At 35.5% G+C, this 21,322-nt stretch overlaps 1 protein-coding gene across 1 annotated transcript in view; it reads right to left on the bottom strand.

Annotated features, from left to right (window-relative positions):
* Positions 1-21,322, bottom strand: part of EDIL3 (EGF like repeats and discoidin domains 3) — a 398,312-nt gene that overhangs the window by 264,434 nt on the left and 112,556 nt on the right. The window contains exon 2 of the mRNA XM_032404039.1: positions 15,698-15,826. Coding sequence (XP_032259930.1) covers positions 15,698-15,826 — 129 coding nt within the window. The remainder of the gene's footprint in view (positions 1-15,697; positions 15,827-21,322) is intronic.

The raw sequence follows: 21,322 nt of genomic DNA, 5'->3' as shown, positions 1-21,322 counted from the left end.
ATAAATTCAAATTTGACAAGGTCTTTTGGGAAATACAGCAAGAAGAATTAAATCTCCAGATGAGATCTGACTAGGACAAAATACCATTCCCAGAGAGCTAGGGACTACTATCTTATCTTCTTTCTGTCTGGGAGCAAGACTGGGCAGGAAAAAGAGGGGAGGGAGGCAGACATGGGACAAAGGAGATCATGGTTGGGGTGGGGTCAAGGGAGAATATGATTGGCTTACCAGCAATGTTAAAAGTATTTTAGCAATAGGAAAAAAATTACAAAATTTTGAACTAAGCAAAGCCTTAAATGTATTCTTCGAATCTTTTGCTTTCTCTCTAGCAAAGAATCTAGTTTGTGTGTATTTCATGTATAGTGTATTAAGTCCACAGACAAGAAAACCAAACACTTGTTTTTATTGAAACAGTTTCCTTAGTGTCCAGGACTAGGTAACCATCCAGGTGAATATAAATATTTGGTGGCTTCTCATAGGATTTTCCACATGTCAACTGACATTTATAGTCACAGAAGAATATTCCAGAAACTGTTGTTAGAACTTTACATTGTTTCCTCCAGCAAATAATTTCTGGTTAGAAATTCTAGGTTAGAAATTAGCACTAATTTCAGTAAATAAGTCACATTCAGCCTTTCCCAAATCAACTATCTATGAGACCAAGTCTTACTGAAAATAATCACAATAATTAATGAAATGAAAAAAAGACCTTCGAGGCAGAATAAAAATGTAACAGGAAAAAACAGTACAATTTAATCCTCAAAAGACAAGCCTGAGGTAGTACTTAAAAATTACCTCAAATACTGTTCAGCAAAGTGTTTTGTGTTGTTTTTAAATAATGTTTATATGTTTCAACAATGTATTATGAAAAGAGGTCATAGAATCATGATCCTGGGATAATTTTGTTAATAACACTGAAAACTGTATTATAAGCATAGTCTGAGAAGATGACTGGAGGTCCTTTGCAATATAGGTCCAAATCACCTTGCTGGTCTGACTCCCAATCATCCCTAAAAACACCAAGTACTCTGGGCAACCACTAAGGCTAATTCTTCCAGAAGGTTCCCAAGTTCCTCAGCTTTATGTTTATCATCCTTCATTTTGCTTAAAATATTCCCCTCTTATAACTTGGCTGGTGAACTACACTTCCATCCCAGCCAGTTTTAAAAGCTATCTTAGCTGTCAAATCTGATCCCCGGGACTCAAAATAACCTTTCCTCCTGTTGCTACCCTACTGCACTGTGTTCTCTTTTTATGATGATTATTTACCTCATTGTGTAATGGCTACTGATGTGTGTGTTTTATGATCCTTTCCCAAACAGAAGTATCTCAAGGCAGGCTTTTTATTTTGGGGTCACAGACAAAAGGGAGATTAGCCTCTGGGGGTCAGGAATAGCCTTTAAAAGATGCTCAATAATATTGGTTAAATGGAAGATCCTAGTGGTCTTTTGTACTCTGTGATTCTATTTTTATGCAAAACCACAAAGATACTGTTGATCTATCACATCTAAAAACCTAATATTAATATGGTATCATAAATTTTAACTTGGTATTTATTATATCTTTACAGATTCTCATTTTGCATTCTTATAAAAAAAAATCAATTCATAAGTTATTTGCTGTAAGCATAAGGAAAGCTATACTCCTAAAAGGCCGATTCCTAATTATGCAAGCATTACTTACATTACTCATAATTTTCAAATAATAAAACACAGGGTTCTCTTTTTCCCATACCAAGTAAGGTGATTTGTCAAATTATACGTTGAAGGAAAGAAATTTTTGAAAAATTAAAAGCTGACAGCTAAATTGCCCCCAGTTTGCATATTCAAGCACAAGCAGAAAAAATCCTGACATAAAAGTAATAGATCAGGATTTACTGGACATCTAAATAATGTTATTAATGACTAAAATGATGGAGGAATATTCAGGAACTTAGAAGTCTGATTTCTGTATGTAGCTCTTGAATTGTCTATAAGATTTAACTATTTATATTTACTTATTTTATAACTCCTATATAGCTCTTATTATAAGCTAAGTGCTGTTCTAAGGGTCTAACATATATTAGCTCATTTAATTTGAACAAAACCCCTTCAAAGTTCGTATTATTATTACCCCAATTTTACAGACAAGGAACTAAGGCATCGAGAGGTTAAGCAACTTGCCCAAAGTAACAGAGCTAGTAAATAGAAGAGCCAGGATTGAATTCAGTCTGGCTGAATTCTTAACCACAATACCATGATACAATCCGTTAAAAGAATGTGTTCTTACAGAGTTCCAAGAAAGCATGCTCAGCATGTGACAAACACTGTAATTAAAGGTATTATTATAATTACTCTTATATCTTCAGGTTCTTTTATTGTTTCAAAGCCCCCATCCCCATATGTGTAACAGGCACAGGTTAACTTGAACACAGACACTGGACCATGGACAATGCATTGGACAGAACTTCAGGCTTAACATCTGTTCTGCCTGCCTTTAGCAGAAATCTACGACCTTGGTCTAGTCATTACATTTATCATAGAATCATTTTCCTATTTAACACTGAGATTGGTATTAGCTCAACTGCTTATTTCAAGGTTATTACAAGAATAATATGTATATTAACTTTTTTTTTTTTAAAGATTTTATTTATTTATTTGAGAGAGAGAGACTGAGAGAGAGAGAGCACATGAGAGGGGGGAGGGTCGGGAGGGTCAGAGGGAGAAGCAGACTCCCTGCCGAGCAGGGAGCCCGATGCGGGACTCGATCCAGGGACTCCAGGATCATGACCTGAGCCGAAGGCAGTCGCTTAACCAACTGAGCCACCCAGGCGCCCCTGTATATTAACATTTTAATGAATAGAGTACTCTAAAAATACAAGACACTATTAAAGGGAAAAGGGTGAGGGAAAAAATGTCCTTGGCATTATGGTGATCGGTAAACTACACAAAAAGACTCTCCGCCCACCCCCTTCAATGTTCATTACATGATGGCCTGATAGACAGCATGCCTGGTTGTGAGGTGAGCCTTACCACAGAAATGTGGGGTCAGGACATCATTGTGAAGAATATAGCTTGACCTCCATCACTGAATAATTAATAGAAGTTGACCTTAAAGGTCAGAGCATGTTCTAGGATGCACCCTGATTTATCCATTGCCTGGGGGAGCCAAAGCCATTGATTGAAAGAGAGCTGAACTGACAGAAACAATATTTATCTTGTTGAAAATGTTTGGCAGCTACTATGTCAATGAGTAACAGTAATGAGTTCTGTACTCAGTTGCTCTCTATGATCTGGAGGAAGCACTTGGCTTCTGATTTCTCAATTAAAATCTTATCAGATGAAGACATGGAGACTTAGCAACATGCCATGAAAAGAAGGTGCTGATTCTTATTTGAAATTTGCTATATTTTTCAAGGGTTAGTACTTAAGAAAACACACTATGACTGGCTCCATCTTTTGCTAAGAAACCAAAATTGTATCCTCCTTACTTTATTTTCCAAGCCTTGATTAAAACAAAATAAAGAGAACAATAAATATTGATTGCTGTGCATTTTAAGTCATAGTTTGATGAGTTTTATACTTTCAAAGGGAAAAATTTAATATATTCCAAAGAAGAGTCTGCCCAAATTCTCACTCATTATATGACTCATTTAAAAATTATGTGTTGTCACTGTACTTTAAATAACATGGACTACAGAATCTGCCTCCACATAAATACTCTGATTTAGATAAACTGCCTTAGAGTACAAAGTTACCTTGAGGCATCACCCAATTTTCCTATGGCCTCAGGCACTGTTTCCAAATAAACCTTCACACAATGACACCCATTTGAAGCTCCTTGAGAAAAGACGTTATGCCTTCTGTTTCATTAGTAACCATTATGCTTTACTCTAGTAATCCCTCATAACAAAGAGCATGATTTTAGCACATACTCGGTCCCAATAAGATTTGGTGATTAATTAGTCTATCTAACTTATAAATATCACATACTACAGGATTTCTAATATTTCTAAGAAATAAATTTCAACCTATCAAGACACTTTTTTAAATGAATTCTTAATACTTCTCTCATCTCTTTGTCTTCATTCTATCTTCAACTAATGGTAAGAGGACAGATGAGAGCAAATGCTCTATGATTCAGTCAATCAGCTTTCAGTTTCCATTAGAGTAATATTAATCATTTTCCCACTTCCTATCTTTATCTAACCTTCATAGGTTTTCTTTATTCAGTTATCTTAAGTCAGCTCCATACTCCACATGCTCTAGAGCCATTATTTACGACTTTTCTGCCTACTCTCTCTCTCACTGGTTTGAATTCTAGAGAATAGTCCTTTCCTCATAGCTTTTATCAACCAAACTGGACCTTAAGATGTGTTTATAATTTGTCCTTTTTAAATAATCTGTGGCCTTAAATAATAATTGTTTAAGTGGAAAATAAAAGGGAACATAGTATTCACATATTATATTAAAACTATAGGGGCATCTGGGTGGCTCCGTCGGTTGAGTGTCTGCCTTTGGCTCAGGTCACGATCCCAGGGTTCTGGGATAGAGCTCTGTGTCTGTGTCGGTCTCCCTGCTCAGCAGGGAGTCTGCTTCTCCCTCTCTCTCTGCCCCTCCCTCTTGCTCTCTCTCTCCAAAAAATAAATAAAATCTTTGGGGCGCCTGGGTGGCTCAGTCATTAAGTGTCTGCCTTTGGCTCAGGTCATGATCCCAGAGTCCTGGGATTGAGCCCTGCATTAGGCTCCCTGCTCCGCGGGAAGCCTGCTTCTCCCTCTCCCACCCCCCTCTGCTTGTGTTCCCTCTCTCTCTGTGTCTCTCTCTGTCAAATAAATAAATAAAATATTAAAAAAAAATAAAATCTTTAAAAAAATAAAAAAATAAAACTATATTTGATGAGATAACCATCTCTGTTCTCCAGGTGTATTTTTCTCCTCTTACATTTTATATATGTAAATATATCTTATATCTTCTCCTCTGTTCTCCTCTACAAATTGAATGACTCCAAATCTACATTATTATGATTAAGTAGATCTAAGCCCATTACACTCTCTTTTCATTATAAATCCATCATGATGAACTGTTTAGACTTTTCTGTACAATCTTACAATATTATAGGTTCTCAAATAACTCTTAACCCAACCATTAACTTTAAGAATTTAGTCTAAGGAGGGGTGTCTGTGTGGCTTAGTCGGTTAAATGGCTTACTCTTGATTTCAAAGCAGGTAATGATCTCAGGGTCGTGAGATCACCCCACATCGAGCTCTGTGCTCAGCAGGTAGTCTGCTTGAGATTCTTTCCCTCTGCCCAACCCCGCCCCTAGCAGGTGCTCTCTTTCCTCTTCTCTCTCAAATAAATAAATCTTTAAAAAAAGTTAAAAAAAATGTTATTTTGGGGGCGCCTGGGTGGCTCAGTCATTAAGCGTCTGCCTTCGGCTCAGGTCATGATCCCAGGGTCCTGGGATCGAGTCCTGCATCGGGCTCTCTGCTAGGCGGGAAGGCTGCTTCTCCCTCTCCCACTCCCCCTGCTTGTGTTCCTGCTCTCTCTCTCTCTCTCTCTGTCAGATAAATAAATAAAATCTTTTAAAAAAATGTTATTTTTAACCAAAAATCAATATGCAATTAACTCAATTAAAAAGAAACAAACAATAGGTATAATTGTTAGACTCAAGAAAGAGATTCATGTTGAAAATTAAGAAGAGAAAACCAAATAACTATATGAAAGGTCTTAAAGATTATTGGGCATGTTTTAACTATCTTATGTCATCTGTGAGTGTCCTATAAACCTCTTTTCCATGAAAGTGCTCAACCTGGCAGAGAAAATTTTTTGAGGTTAATGCTAAATTTGCCACTTAGCCTATCACTTTAAAACAGCAATTTTCAGTTTCATAAAGTGTAGAATTGTACATTTTGGCAGTGCCACAACAGACTTCATGACGCTCCATTTGGAATTTGATTAAAAGAACAACTTAATGTCACTTTCCACTTTTATTTTTCTAATTTTTCAATGTATTTCCTAAAATGAACAGAAAATAATCAAGTTTTCCCTTTTTTTAAGAGAGCTTTTACTTTTTCCTACCTTATAAAGAAACAGACTACTTCATAGCTAGTAACATAAAAATAAATATCTATAAATATATCTACATGTTCATCAACTTTTTGCATTGCCAATAAAAACTGTTAATTAAAAAAAAATTAAAAAGTAAAAGGAAAGCAACTCCTAACAATCTATAGTAAACTGTAAAACCACCCACAAATTCTTTCCCCTCTTGCATCTTCACCTTTTCAATATGAAGGGGCAGGTCCTCTTACCAAAACTGTTGTTAGCTAAAGTGACATAAACTGATATTTGAAAAGTGCTTATAATTTGGGCTTGATCTTTCTTACTGCTCTTGGGACTTTTCCACCACCACATAAGGAAGCCTGATTTAGCAGAGACAAACTATCTCAGCTGAGCCATGTTCCACTACCCAGCACCAGTCAATGAGAACACCTACGTTACTCTCAGAATTGAGAGATAAATGGTTGTTTAAATCCACCAAATTTGTAATGATTTGTTAAGCAGAAAAAGCATAATGATACACATCCACTATCATTTCATTCACAAAAGTATTTATCCCCAAGCAATAGAAAGGTTATACTCTCAGAAAGAAAACAGACAATGGTTAAAATGATATATATCGGTATTTCCTTTAATGTGTTACATTTTCTTTTCTTACAAATAAAAACTGTACCACAGATTGGCTCTTATCTTTTTTCTGGGCAAGAGAGGATCTCTACTTGATACTTTCTAAGGTTCTTTGATACTCTGTTTTTTTTTTTTCTTTTTTTTCTTGAGTTAATATATATTTGTTAGGGCTTGGAATTGCAAGCTAACAAATTCTAATCATTATAATTAACCTTAAAGTAGCAACATTTTATTTATTTATTTTTTTAAAGATTTATTTATTTATTTTGAGAGAGAGAGTGTGTGTGGGGGGGAGGGGCAGAGGGAGAGGGAGAGAGAGAGAGAACCTAAAGTAGACTCTCGGCTGAGCAGGGAGCCCAACGCGGCTCTTCATCCCAGGACCCTGAGATCATGACCTGAGCCGAAATCAAGAGCTTACCTACTGAACCACCCAGGCTCTTCTAAAGTAGAAACATTTTAAAATTAAGAAGCTAATTGTTTATAAGGTATGCTATAGAGATATTTACATATGTAAAACGAAATTAATTTTCTATAATATATACAAAATAAATGACAAATTTACCCTTAAATCCTTAACTCTTCCATCTTAACTGTACAATTCTATTCATTTATATGAACACACATTTAATCCTTCTAATTATCAGTAAAGTTAAATAAATACAACTCTGAAAATGAATCCCCTGAGTCTAGTTGACCGGGAAATTTCTTAGCAATCATCCATGGCTAGCAATTTTTGAGAAACTATTTTAGTCTATGCAGAATAGCTCTCATTATAATAATTTCTAGAAATGTGGATTCAATCATGAGATATCCTTCCTTAGACCAAGAAGTAATCTTAAAGGGGAAAAAAACTGACAACTACTGGTAATTTTATCTAATATATAAATAATTTAACTGAAATTTATAAAATCTCTCATTTTGCAACCAAAGTTTAGAAATCTAAAAATAGCCTTGCTCTACCCAAGATATCTACTTAAACTTGTTAACATTCTGATATTTCATGATCACTAATAAGAAGTCTTTCAGACAGTGCCAGCCTTTATTACACTACTTGATATTCTGACAGTGATCACCTTCTGAAAGGTAAACATGAATATGCTATTCATGGGGCAAGATGTACAAGATGTACAGTGCAAATTGTTGGGGTTTTTTTAAAAAAATTATGAGACTTTATGTTTCTGGGGTAAATGAAACCAATTTCTTATAATGAAATGGAAGCAGGAGGACAGATTAGCAGTGATGAGCTCTGAGGGCTACAAATTTAAAAGAACCTGAATTCATGTTAGAAAAGGAATACCAATTACCAAAGGAAATAAGTTTGGATGGAATATGATAGAAGAAGACAGGAGAAGACAGAACAGGATGAAGCACCTTCATGTTTATTAATCTTTCTATATGAGAAAACCTGGTCAGAAGCCAATGCTACTACAGAGAGTTAGATAAAGGGAAGAATTACAAATGACATAATATGCTGCCTTTGTTATCCTATACTGAACTACTCTCATCACATAGGTACCTTGAATTTTTTTCTAAAAGTGATGATGGGTTTTAAATTACTACCAAATTCCAATGTTTATGTCCTTTGGCTTCAGACTGATAGTTTTTATAGGTTAAATGTATCCTAAATATTACTGAAATATCTACACGAGTCAGCTAACATAGTTTATTCTTAGTAAAACACAAGCTTGGATGTTATGTCATATTTCTTAATCATAATGACATTAGAATTCCATGTTAAAGGAAAAACCTCCCTTGGTCCAAACTTCCCTTTCAATTTACATGCTCTCTCCCCATCCCTATGCAATGAATTTGCTTCAGTTCCACTCTCTGTTCAAACACCAACTTCTCAATCTTTCTTAATGATCTTTCCTAAAAATGTACCTCCTTTTATTCTCCCTGACAGTTGTCTTTATTTTTCTTTTTGGAAGTTACCATGATAAGTATGATGGTTTACTCTCTAATTCCCCATTTGACTAGAAGATCTATAAAGGGAAAGCCTATTTTTCGTGGTTATATCCTTAGTGCCAAGAACAGTATCTGGCATATAGCATATATTCAATAAATATTTGATGGATGGATGAATAAACAAATAAATGAACAAATTGATGAATGTTATAGCCATTTTTTAAATCAAAGACTTGATTTTGGGGGGCAGTTTTAAGTTCACAGCAAAATAGAGAAAGGTACAGTGTTTTCCCATATAGTCCCTGAACCCCACATATGCATAACCTCACCATTATTAACCCCACATATGCATTCCTCACCAGAGTGGTGCATTTATTACAATTGATGAATCTACATTTACACATCATAATTATCCAAAACCCATAGTTTGCAGCAGGGTTCATTCTTGGTATTGTACATTGTATGGATTTGGGCGAATGTATAATGATATGTATCTAACATTATAATAGCATGCAGAGTATTTTCACTGCCCTAAAATCCTTTGTGCTCTGCTTACTGTGTTTTTCGTTTCAAATTTCACTTGTTTATTACTAGTTTAAAGAAAAAGAATTGACTTCTATATAGTAACCTTGCATTCTACAATCTTGCTATAATTGTTTATTAGTTCCCGAATTTTTCTGGGAACTAGGATTTGTTTCTACATAGATGTTCACGTCATCCATGAAAGGATAGTTTTATTTTTCCTTCCCAATATGTATACCTTTATTTTCTTTCCTTGTCTATTGCATTGGCTAGTAATTCCAGTACAATATTAAAAAGGAATAGTGAGAGGGAGCATCCTTGTCTTGTTTCTGATCTAAGTGGAAAAACTTCAAATTTCTTACCATTAAATATGATTTTAGCTGTAGGCTTTCTTTTTAAATGTTTTATTTAAATTCAATTTAGTTAATATATACTGTGTTATTAGTGTCAGGGGTGGAATTTAGTGATCTATCAGTTGCATATTACATTCACTGCTCATTACATCAAGTGCCCTCCTTAAGCCGACATCACCCAGTCACCCCATCCCCCCACCAACTACCCCTCCAGCAACCTTCAGTTTGTTTCCTATAGTTAAGAGTCTCTTATGGTTTGCACCTCCCTCTCTGTTTTTATCTTATTTTATTTTTCCTTCCCTTCCCCTATATTCATCTGTTTTGTTTCTTAAATTCCACATGAGTGAAATCATACGGTATTTGTCTTTCTCTGACTGACTTATTTCGCCTAGCATAATACCCTCTAGTTTCATCCACATCACTGCAAATGGCAAGATGTCATTCTTTTTGATGGTTGAATAATATTCCATTGTGTATATATACCCATCTTCTTTATCCATTCATCTATCAATGGACATCTGGGCTCTTTCCATAGTTTGGCTATTGTGGACACTGCTGCTTAAACACTGGAGTGCATGTGCCCCTTTGAATCACTATTTTTAATAGATATTTTTTATCAAGTTGAGGAAATTTCCCTGTATTCCCAGCCACTTTTTAAAAATCCTATATCTAATTCTTCCATGTGCCACAATCTAGCTCTTTCTCCACAACTCCAGCAAAACTGATGTTTGCAATATCATTTATCAGTCACATGTAATCAATATAAATGTTTATCTTGGTCAACTTCACCATCATATTTGATACTGCTGATCACATATGCCTTGAAACATGATTTACCCCTAACTTTTGGGGTGTAATGTTTTTTTGGTTTTTCTTCTATCTTTCTGACCACTCCTTCTCAGACTCCTTTATAAATTTAACTTTCTCTACCTATTGCTTAATTATTGATGAACTTCTTATCAGTTTCCATTCCTTAGTCTTTTCAAAATTTATTCTGCTTATGGATTGACTTATACACTCCCTAAATTTATACAATTTATACAATAACTGTCTGTGTAATTATAACTTACAAATATATGCCCGACTTCTTAACTAATATCTAGCAAATTCCTCCAATTCAGTATGTGAAATATTCAACTCATTTTCTGCCTCTCAAGACATGTATCTTCAATTTATACTACCCCAGTAAATGGCATCAAGTTGCTTAGGTCAAAAACTAGGGATGCTACTTCTCTACTCCTCCCTTTCTCCACACTCCTTTTATTCAATAACCCCATAAGTCACCAATAATTATCGACTGTATCCTTTAAATACTTACTGGCTTTCTATTTTCCATTCCCTTTGTTGCCTAAGCCAAACCATCATGTCTGACCTGGTCGCCTGCAGTAGACTTCAAATCGTTCCCCTGCCTTACTGTGTTCTATTTTTTTCCCCATATTGTCATATTATAGTGACAATGATCTTCTAAAAGTACAACCCTCTGCATGTCTCTAAGTATAAAGTCCAAATTCTTTAAAACATCATGCAGAATCTGCCACCCCTGCTTTCTCCAGATCCATCGGGCCACTATATGTCTTCCTTTTAAACTTCCTTTTAAACTCTTAGCCACATTGAATTTCTTGCAGTTCATGGATTTATGAGTTTTCTTATCTCTATTATCTATATCTTATATTATCTAAATACTTTTACCTTTCAGCTCGCTAGATTGGAATTAATTTTTATAATCATGTGAAAATGTTATTTTTTGAGGTAGGCATGCATTCCCTGACATCCAGCTTAAGATGAGACACCTGCTTTATATTCTTATGACTCCATATGCTTCCACTATCACAACACCCATCATATTCATCTATTTATTTATTTATCTGCTTTCCTTGCTAGGCAGTAATTTCTGTAAATTTGTGTACCATGGCATTCCACCAGATATGTAACTATTACTTAGCAAGTACTCAATAGATATATAAGAATATAAGAAAACTAAGATTTTTTAAAGTCAATCACTTACTTTGTTTTCTTTGATTGCATTAATATACTATGTATTTGAGTTGTAAAAGTTCACAGTTGCTATTATTTTACTGGGTTAATTTGACAGCACACAGAGAAGAATTATGCCATGGAACTTAGATAATTCAATAATTTCCAAAATTTTCACATACAAATTCTAAAATTTCACTGGTAATAGAAATCTCCATATGAAATAAACATGTCAACATTTGGCTCCAAATTACACAGTGCCATACAGGAGTGTAAGCAAGTAATTGGGAAGAAATTTGGGACTTAACCACATGGTGGCCTGTCTGCAAGTCCCCTGGAGAAAAAAAGACAGCATCCAGTGCACATCTGTGCAAACAGTGGTTGATCTGGCTGATGTCTTCAAATCTGAGGATGTGAAGTAGGTTCTTTTACCCTTTTCTTTAATCAGGGAGATGTTTTCCTAATGCCTTTTGTGGCTATCAGAAGTGAGTTGTAATAACTCTAAGAGGCTGAGAACATTAAAGTGTGGAGGTATGTCTGAATAGGGAGATATGTGTGGGAGAGAGAGACAAGGAGACAAAGAGAGAGGTAAAAGATGGATATTAGAGTATAGAGACAGATTAAGAAATAAATCTAAGAAAAACAATGTTGTCTTGTGAATCAAGTTCACAAATCTGAGCAAATCAATTTCTCCAAGCTTCCACACATAATATAGGAATGTAGGTGATATGAGGATTGATTGCAAATGCAGGAAAGTGTTTTGTGCTTATCTGACACTAGATGCTGTAGGAGAGAACAATAAAAGTACAAAATTGGAGAGGATCTCTTTTAAAATAAGTAGCATCAAGAACTTAAAACAAAGTTACTATAAAGTAATGAGGTTTGAGGTAAAAATCAAGAAGTGATTTTTATCTCTAAGAATAGTGTATATTTGAAATTCTCCTTTCTAGATGTGCTACAATGAAGAGAGTATCTGTTTGATTGTAGAACAAACAGGGTAAAGATAATTTTTAAAATTGGAATCAAAACAAAATTTCTTCTAAGCAAATATAGAAAAGATTTTCTTTCCTTTGGAAATTAAGAATAAGGAGATTTAGAATTCATATAATCACAAAATTTATATGGCTTAAAGGTTAGAATAAAGCTTGGCCACATCTCCATCTTTGGGGGGATTAATGTGTAAGTAAAAATACATCAATGGCTGTGAGCGCTGTGAATTGTGTAAGACTGATGAATCACAGACCTGTACCTCTGAAACAAATAATACATTATGTGTTAAAAAAAAGAAGATAGTAGGAAGGAAAAATGAAGGGGGGGAAATCGGAGGGGGAGATGAACCATGAGAGATTATGGACTCTGAGAAACAAACTGAGGGTTCTAGAGGGGAGGGGGGTGGGGGGATGGGTTAGCCTGGTGATGGGTATTAAAGAGGGCACGTAACGAATGGAGCACTGGGTGTTATACGCAAACAATGGATCATGGAACACTACATCAAAAACTAATGATGTAATGTATGGTGATTAACATAACAATAAAAAATAAAAACAATACAAAAAATACATCAATGGCGAAAATGAAAATCTTCTGTCTTTTAAGATATTACATTAAAATACCTATAGCTTTTTTGGGGGGGGTTGTGTAAAATTCTAGTACACTCTAGTACACTGCTTTCTGCACTGGTGCTACCTAAAGGTATGGGAAGAACAACAGAAATGCACCACCAAAGTAATAGATTTTTTCAAACTAAAAATGCAGGATGGTCTTTAATGATCTAATGTTTCATATATTTTGTCCCAATAAGTAGTTTAAAAATATGAAAAAAAAACCTCAGGTAGGCTAGAGATTAAAAGCATTGCTACTAAATGTTTTTATTTAACAAATATTCAGTATTCCCTTATTATATGCACGAAAACATGGAGTTGAGAAAGAAGTAGTAGAAAGGCAATTAAGGTAATACATGTATGTCCTAAAGAGGTATCTAACCTGACAATTGTGTTTGACTTCCCCTTATTTTCTCACCTTTAAAAAAATTATTTCACAATATAGCGAAGTTGTATTTAAGAAACCATGGCCATTTTTTAAACTTTTAGGATACTTGTTTTCTATTATTTTAATGTTATAAAAGCAAGCCATTAAATTAGAATTGGTATAACTAATATGCTATGCTAAATGACAAAGCAAATATAAAATGGATATATTTCTTACAAGAACTCTTAAATATATACCATGGAAGAATGAGGTTGCTTAAAACATATAATAAAAAATATAGCTTAAGATTATATACTATAACTACCTGATTTCTGAGTATCATAAGTATTTTAATAATATATAATAATGACTCTGAGGAAAATTTAATTCTATAACCATTTGATTCCTCCACAGTCTCATTTGAACTGCATAGACTATGGCAGTATATTTCGTTTTTAAAGTGTTGCCCATAGTCTCATTTTTCTGATAAAATTATAAAAACTGAATTAATTTAAAAATATGGACCAAAGATTTCAAGTATTTACTTTAAAAATCTATTAATATACTGATTTTTAAATTATTTAAACACATTTGCCTCTTTAATTCCAGATTTGGCTCTTAGAAAATAGCAATAAAAACATTATATACTACAAATGTAAGGCACTGTCAGTTTGGGGTTAGCAGGCTTAAAATATAACACTAAAGTTTTATTCTATTCATCTATTCCTGTTAGGAATATTTATGACTATAATTTTCTTCAGAGATACAGACTTTCCTGCGGATATGGTTCTCATATTAAACTGTGAAACTCCCCGTACATGTTTGGAGACTGGGTCAAGGTGGTTACAACAGTTTTATTTCAGTGGCAGTGTATCAAACCCCCTACACTAGCAGTGAGTTAATAAAAGCCTTGGAAGAGAATTGTATTTGAAATGAATTAAATAAACAAAGTACCTTTCTGTAATAATACAACTGTTTCAGAAATATTACATTCATACTAATGTCAAATAAAAATGTCATATAAAAATACAAGAAAACACATTTAACAAATAGAGCACACTAAAATCCAATAACTAGTGGTCAAAAATGGCAAATTAGTAGTTTTATTTAATTATTCTTTCTTTCATTCATTCAATAGTTATTGGGCTTCTACTATGCATAAAGGTACCAGGTTAGGTGCATTAGATACAGTGATGAGTAACTCAAACTGTTCCCTTAGTATAGACACTATTACTTCTCTTCTTCAAAACTATTTTTCAAAAGCCATCAAAACCTCTGAGTTTTCCGGGGCACCTGGGTGGCTTAGTTGGTTAAGCGACTGCCTTCGGCTCAGGTCATGATCCTGGAGTCCCAGGATCGAGTCCCGCATCGGGCTCCCTGCTCGGCAGGGAGTCTGCTTCTCCCTCTGACCCTCCTCCCTCTCATGCTCTCTGTCTCTCATTCTCTCTCTCTCAAATAAATAAATAAAATCTTTAAAAAAAAAAAAAAAAAAACCTCTGAGTTTTCCAAGATTTATGCTGGTTGGCAGAAATTTAACCCAAAACATGTTTAGTTTTCCTATATTGAACAGATATAGTTCACTTTTTATTTTTCTTGGTACAGATGTGAAAAAAATATAGAAATGTTTTCAAACTTAATCATCATATTACCTTTAATCTCTATACAAATTTACACAGTGCTAAATTATTTGAAGTACAGCTATTTCCTTAATGGGAACAATTTGGAAATTATGGAAGTTATCCTGAATCCATAACTATACATGCCAATGAAGTACTTCACAGATGAAAAAAAAATTGAAATATGATCAATGACTACTCAATATTTGCAAAGCAAAGTTTTTGAGAAGACTCTGAAGAACAATGCAGCTGAAACATCATCTTTGATTTATTTATAGTCTTAGAAAAGTAATGATTAGAAGACTACAAAATACTGATACTATCAGTCACTAAAATAAGTTCTATTTTATTTCGAGTAGCTAATTTAAATAAATTGACTTGAGTGAGAATAAAATTTTAAATGTTTATCAATATTAGAGAAATAAAAATTTTATTATGTTCAAGTAATACTTGTAGCGACTTTGAAGGATAGCATTAATCACTAAAACATATTTTTAAATTATTTGAGAATACCACTAATACAAATATAATTTAACTATAAAATACAAATTATAAAATCGGAAGTACTACAGAGGAGTAAACTGATTCACAGCATACAGCAAATTGTACAGAATACCCATACTGCACCACGCCAAATTTGTCAGTCACTCATGCAAAGAGGATAATAACTGAAATGCTTAAATCTTGCACTTACCAACCTCCACAACACTAGAACAGTTGGGATCTGTGAAGCCATCTGGACACTCACAGGAAAAGGAATTGTCAGACAATCCTGACGAACAAACACCTCCATTTTTACATGGATTGGGATCACAAATATCACCTGAGAAATAAAGAAAGAGATAATGAATTTTCATTTGTCTTAGGCATTGAAATATACTATAAAATTTCATATTCTGTCTTCCTTTGGTAAAGTCATTATACTGTTTAGATTTATATTTGAATCCATGTGCTTTTAAGAGAGATGGTATACAACATAAAATTAAATTTTCTAATTCAAACATTGCATATTGAATAGCATACTAAAAGTTATTAACTCAGTTTGGGCTTCCTTCATTATATGTAAATGAAATATTGTCTGATTTGTTAAAGATTAACTGAAATATCTCTGGCAGATTGATTTATTAATTACTCCAGTAAAAAACCTTTCTAAATCCACACACTTAACTCTGGAACTTTGCAATTTCTCTCACTAAAGGAGTGGGGTTTATTTGTGGATCCCTAGAATCTGGGCTTGCCCATGTAACTTGCTTTGGCCAATAGGACGTTAGCAGACTTGAAGCCAGCAGAGATATGAAAAGGCACTTGAATATTTCTACTTCTTGGAACCCTGTCAGGGCCATGCAAATAAATTCAGGCTAGCTTGCTTAAGAGAGGTAAGAGAAACATGGAAGAGTAAGAAAGAAACTGCCACAGAGAAGTAAGTTGTGCCATAACAAAAACCTATAATATGTGGCCTCGGCTTTGGTACTGGGTGGTAGATGGTACTGGTGGAATCTGGAAAGGCATTGAAAGAATGACTACAGGAGGCTAGGAAAATGTGAGACTGCCCTACGTTATGTAGAGAAAAGCAGTTGGTAAGGTTGTCACCTGAGAAAACCTTAGTGAAAGAAAATAAACCTAATGACCTTTTGTATATGAGTAATGAGATTTCCAGGCAGAATGTTAAAGTGTCAATTGGCTCTTAATACCTGCATTGATAAGGTACTACAAGAAAGAGATGTGCTAAATAAACAAATGATGAGTTTGAAAGTAAAGGAATATAGAGAGACCAGGATTTGATATAACCAACCAACCAACCAATAACAACAAAAACTATGTCTCAATGCCAGCCTCTCAAACCAGTGAAAGATCAAATCCAGAGCTTTGTCAGAAAGACATGGCCTCAACATAAACATCAAACTGAGGATATGGCTAGAAAGCCCTTATGAAAATATTTCAAATAATTCAGATACAGCCTGAAGGACCCCCTAGGCTAAATAAAACAGCTTCCAGAAGTCTTAAAGGTATTATCTCCAAACAGCTTGACACACCCAAAGTAGCACTGATTAAGTCTTAAGTGAAAAGCAGGCTTCAGACAAAGTCATGGGTATGGTTTTATTGCACTACTAGTGATTTATCCCAAAGATACAGATGTAGGGAAAAGAAGGGGCACATGCAACCCAATGTTCATAGCAGCAATGTCCACAATAGCCAAACTGTGGAAGGAACCCAGATGTCCTTCAACAGATGAATGGATAAAGAAGATGTGGTTCATATATACAATGGAATATTACTCAGCCATCAGAAAGGATGAATACCTACCATTTGCATTGACATGGGTGGAACTGGAGGGGATTATGCTAAGTGAAATAAGTCAAGCAGAGAAAAACAATTATCATATGGTTTCACTCATATGTGGAACATAAGGAATAGCACAGAGGACCATAGGGGAAGGGAGGGAAAACTGAATGGGAAGAAATCAGAGAGCGGGACAAACCATGAGATACTCTGGACTCCGGGAAACCAAACTGAGGGTTACAGAAGGGAGGGGGGAGGATGGGGTAACCAGGTAATGGGTATTAAGGAGGGCATGTGTTGTGATGAGCACTGGGTGTTATACGCAAATAATGAATCGTTGAACACTACATCAAAAACTAATGATGTACTATATGTTGGCTAACTGAACATAATTAAAAAAACCTCTTAAATGGAAAAAAATTAACAACAATGTATAAGATGAAGAGCCAATGAATGTTTTTAACATGTATTTTAAAGTTTTGACATGGTCATATCTATATTTTAAGATGAATATTCTTGTAGCGTTTTACAGACTACATTTGAATGGGGAGGTTGATGACTGATAGAGATATTTCAATAGCCTTTCTGTCTATCTCTTTATATATCTAGGTAGCTAGCCACTCAGCCATTCCTCCATTCATCCATCCATTTGTCCATCTATCCTCCTTGAGTACCTATTTTATAGCAGGCACTGAAGTCAGTGCTGGGCATACAGAACTAAAGATAGTCTTTACCATCAAGAAGTGCAGAGTCTACTATGTGAGATAAAAAAGCATGGACAATTACTACACACAGTAAGAGCTGTAATTAGTATACATGATCCAAAATGTAGGATCAACAAAGACCTCTAAAAGGATTCAGTGTCGTCAGGTGATAACAGTAGAGGAGGGAGTACCTGCTTAGCATTCTAGGCAAACGGTGTAGCATATACAAAGTTCCTGCTTCATTCCAGGAACATCAAAGAGGCCACTAAAATTAGAGCATAGATGTGTATGAGAAATAGAGAGAAAGGAGCTCAGAAAGTAGCATGGTCATATAAATAAAGGCCCTGAATATGCTGTGCCAAAAATTTTGAAGTTTACCTTTAAGCACCAGAAAATCATAAAAGGACTTTATGCACTGGAAAGTATATGATCACATTTGTTCTTTGGAATGATAACTCAGGCAGCATTGTATTGGATCAAACAGAAGAGTCAAGGCTGAGGGCAAAAGGACTAAGCATTAATCTCTTGAAGCAGTCCCAGAAAAAACTGATTTTCTTAACCCTTTTCAAAGACAACTACGAGCAGAGAATGCAATGGAGGCACCATTCAATCCCCGATTCAGCTAATAAATACTAGGTAATAAAAAAAGAAATGAAAGTCCCCCAAATCACTACTCCTCCTCCTCCCAGATAATTAATCTAGAAGTAAAGGCATTACTGTTGAGATTTTCTAGCAAGAGGCAATCATCAGTTTGAAAATGATATCATCCCTCTCTGCTTTAGGCATGAGCAAAGCAACATAGCTTTGTACAGTCTGACTAACAACATTGTCATCTACTAAACCACTACATTGCATGAAGATAAGTATTAACACCCAAATATTTTTTTTTGATGAGAATCAGTCATAATTCTGTGTATTATCAATACTACAAAAAGAGGAGTTCTTTATTCCCTAGACCAGGATCTGTTGCTGCAGCAATCTCAACAGATCAAGGCACACTGTAGGTATTTCTAGTCATTTATTTACACTGACAGAAGCAATGTCTAGAGGAGAAAGGCATGAGTAATATCCCAGAGGTTCTCAAGCATACAGACTACATTGATATATTTATCTAAAATCAAGTACCTTTCATTCTTACCCCTTTCACTCCTATAACCAAGTTCCTGCATAGTTTATTAAGTGATGTGAGCTTACAGTCCTGCTAAACCAGGGACCACGCAAGGTGGGAATGCCTGGTCCCTTTAATTATCTCATCATGATGGGAAGTTGTGGTGTCCTGAGAAAATTATCTTGGTACGTGTGCTGCTCTTTCTAGGTGATAATACTTCATCTAATCAGTTTTCTACCAGGTGTGGTATGCCAGTCATATGATGCTTCTGTGGTCAGAATAAGACAGGATGATCGTTCACCCCTCACTACATCTTGTAGATACCAGCTCCTGTTTAGCTGACCCGTTTATTCTCTCTTGTCCTTGAACTTTTTTTTTCTTTTTTGCTTGTGTCTACTTATTTCTAAAACATTGTACACTTGTGAAAATTCATCTTATATGTTATCCCCCTTTTTGATATTTACTCAGTGTCTTTTTGAAAGGTAGGAAAGAGGTAATAGATTTGACCAAAATGTACGAGTTAGAATCAAGATAACACTATGACCAAATTGATGTGGGGGTTGAGGGAGAGCAAGAAATCTGGATTGATGTCTAGAGCTCCTGCCTGTATGACTGGTAGTTATCTTTCATAAGGAAATTTAATGGATTTAATTTTAAAGGAATTATTGTGTCTGAAAAGTCTGTGGGACATCCAAAATGAAAATGTCCCATAAAGCTACGGAACATGCAGATATGGAAATGGGGAAATTTTGCTACAATATGGATTGTTAAGTATGAATGTGAAAACTATATTTCAGTGACTCTTTAAAGGAAGGGCAGAGAAGGGGAGGAGGGAGTAGAGAGAAAAGAAGAGAAGAGGAGAGGAGAGGAGAGGAGAGGAGAGGGGAGGGGAGGAGAGAAGAGGTCCTTGGGCATACCAACAAATAAGTGAGGAAAAATAAGGAAGAGTCTTCGAAAGAGAAAAAAAAAAAGGAACTTAGTGCGAGGCCCTTTCCACTTCAGTACAGATACTCAGTTCATTCACTTAGTGACTTTGTATGTCAAAGTCTGCCCGAGATTAATAAAGGTCCCCATGTGTACCAGTGTCAGGTGGGCGATGTCAGCAGAAAACAAAATTCTGGCCTTGGATAAAGTAAAGGATAGACAACAGAAGCCCACCAAACATAATTAGGGTTATTATAGACTGTGCTTTAAATCTGCTGCCCCACATCTAATTATGAAATGCACCCTGGTGTCAGGTGGATTCTCCATGAAGTAAAGGCTAAGACAAAGTTAAGAGTGCAACAAACTTATGAAGAAGTAATGTCTGTGGAAGATAAATGAAGAGCAAGCAGTAATGGGCAGGAAAAGCCTTCATTCTGTCAGGCAGATCTGACACCTGTGAAAAGAAATGGGGGCGGGGGGCAGGGGGGAAGAAGGAGAATCGAGCAAGTGAGCCTCAGTTTGTAATACAAATTTGACAAAGTCTTAGCCAACCCACCAGGAAGGAAAGATGACTCTTTAGAGGAATCCTCCAAGAGCAGAAATGACCAGGCACAGATACCCTTGCCATGTTCAGTCACTGACTGCAGACACAGTGAGGCTCTAATGCTCCAGGGGGATCCTGGAAGGGCTGCAGATGGTCTCTGGAGGCTAACTCCATTCCTTGCAGCTGGACCGCTGATTTTCTTGAAGGGAGACTGTAGCAGTGCACTTCCAACGGGTGCCACAATCCCCTCACTCTCACCAGTGTCCTGGTTAGGATCAATTACATTGTTACCTTGCTCTAAACCATCATATCTGAGCCTGCTGTTCTCTCTACTTACCCATTATCTCAATGGGTTGTACAGAAGAAGCTCGATGCTTTAAGTAGAAATAAATCCTCTAGCTGGAATTTCAAGTCTAATTAAAATGCACTGTAGGGATTTCTGATTCCCTGTCATTTCAATTAACCTGAGAAAGCATCAGTTCGGGTAAGAATCCTGATTAAAATGCAATAGATTCCTGGACCTCAAATCAGTGCTTTTTGTCTGTTCATTTATTTCCCAATGGATGTGTTGGTAGAGTCCTTTAAAACTAAGATGGAGGCCAGTACAAGAAGACAGGCTCCATATAGGAAAATAGGGCAATACACGATTTCATGGCTCTTTATTCCACTGTCAGCAGGCTCTTAAAATATACCTCTGCATATTGTAATCTGTGTGCAGCATTATACCTTGATGCTTCTTGGCTGGCTGGCCTCACCTGC

The sequence above is a fragment of the Phoca vitulina genome, unplaced genomic scaffold (assembly GCF_004348235.1).
Source record: "Phoca vitulina isolate PV1807 unplaced genomic scaffold, GSC_HSeal_1.0 scaffold6, whole genome shotgun sequence".
Classification (NCBI taxonomy): domain Eukaryota; kingdom Metazoa; phylum Chordata; class Mammalia; order Carnivora; family Phocidae; genus Phoca; species Phoca vitulina.
The sequence above is the reverse complement of the archived record's forward strand: the minus strand, read 5'-3'. Positions and strand labels throughout refer to the sequence as shown.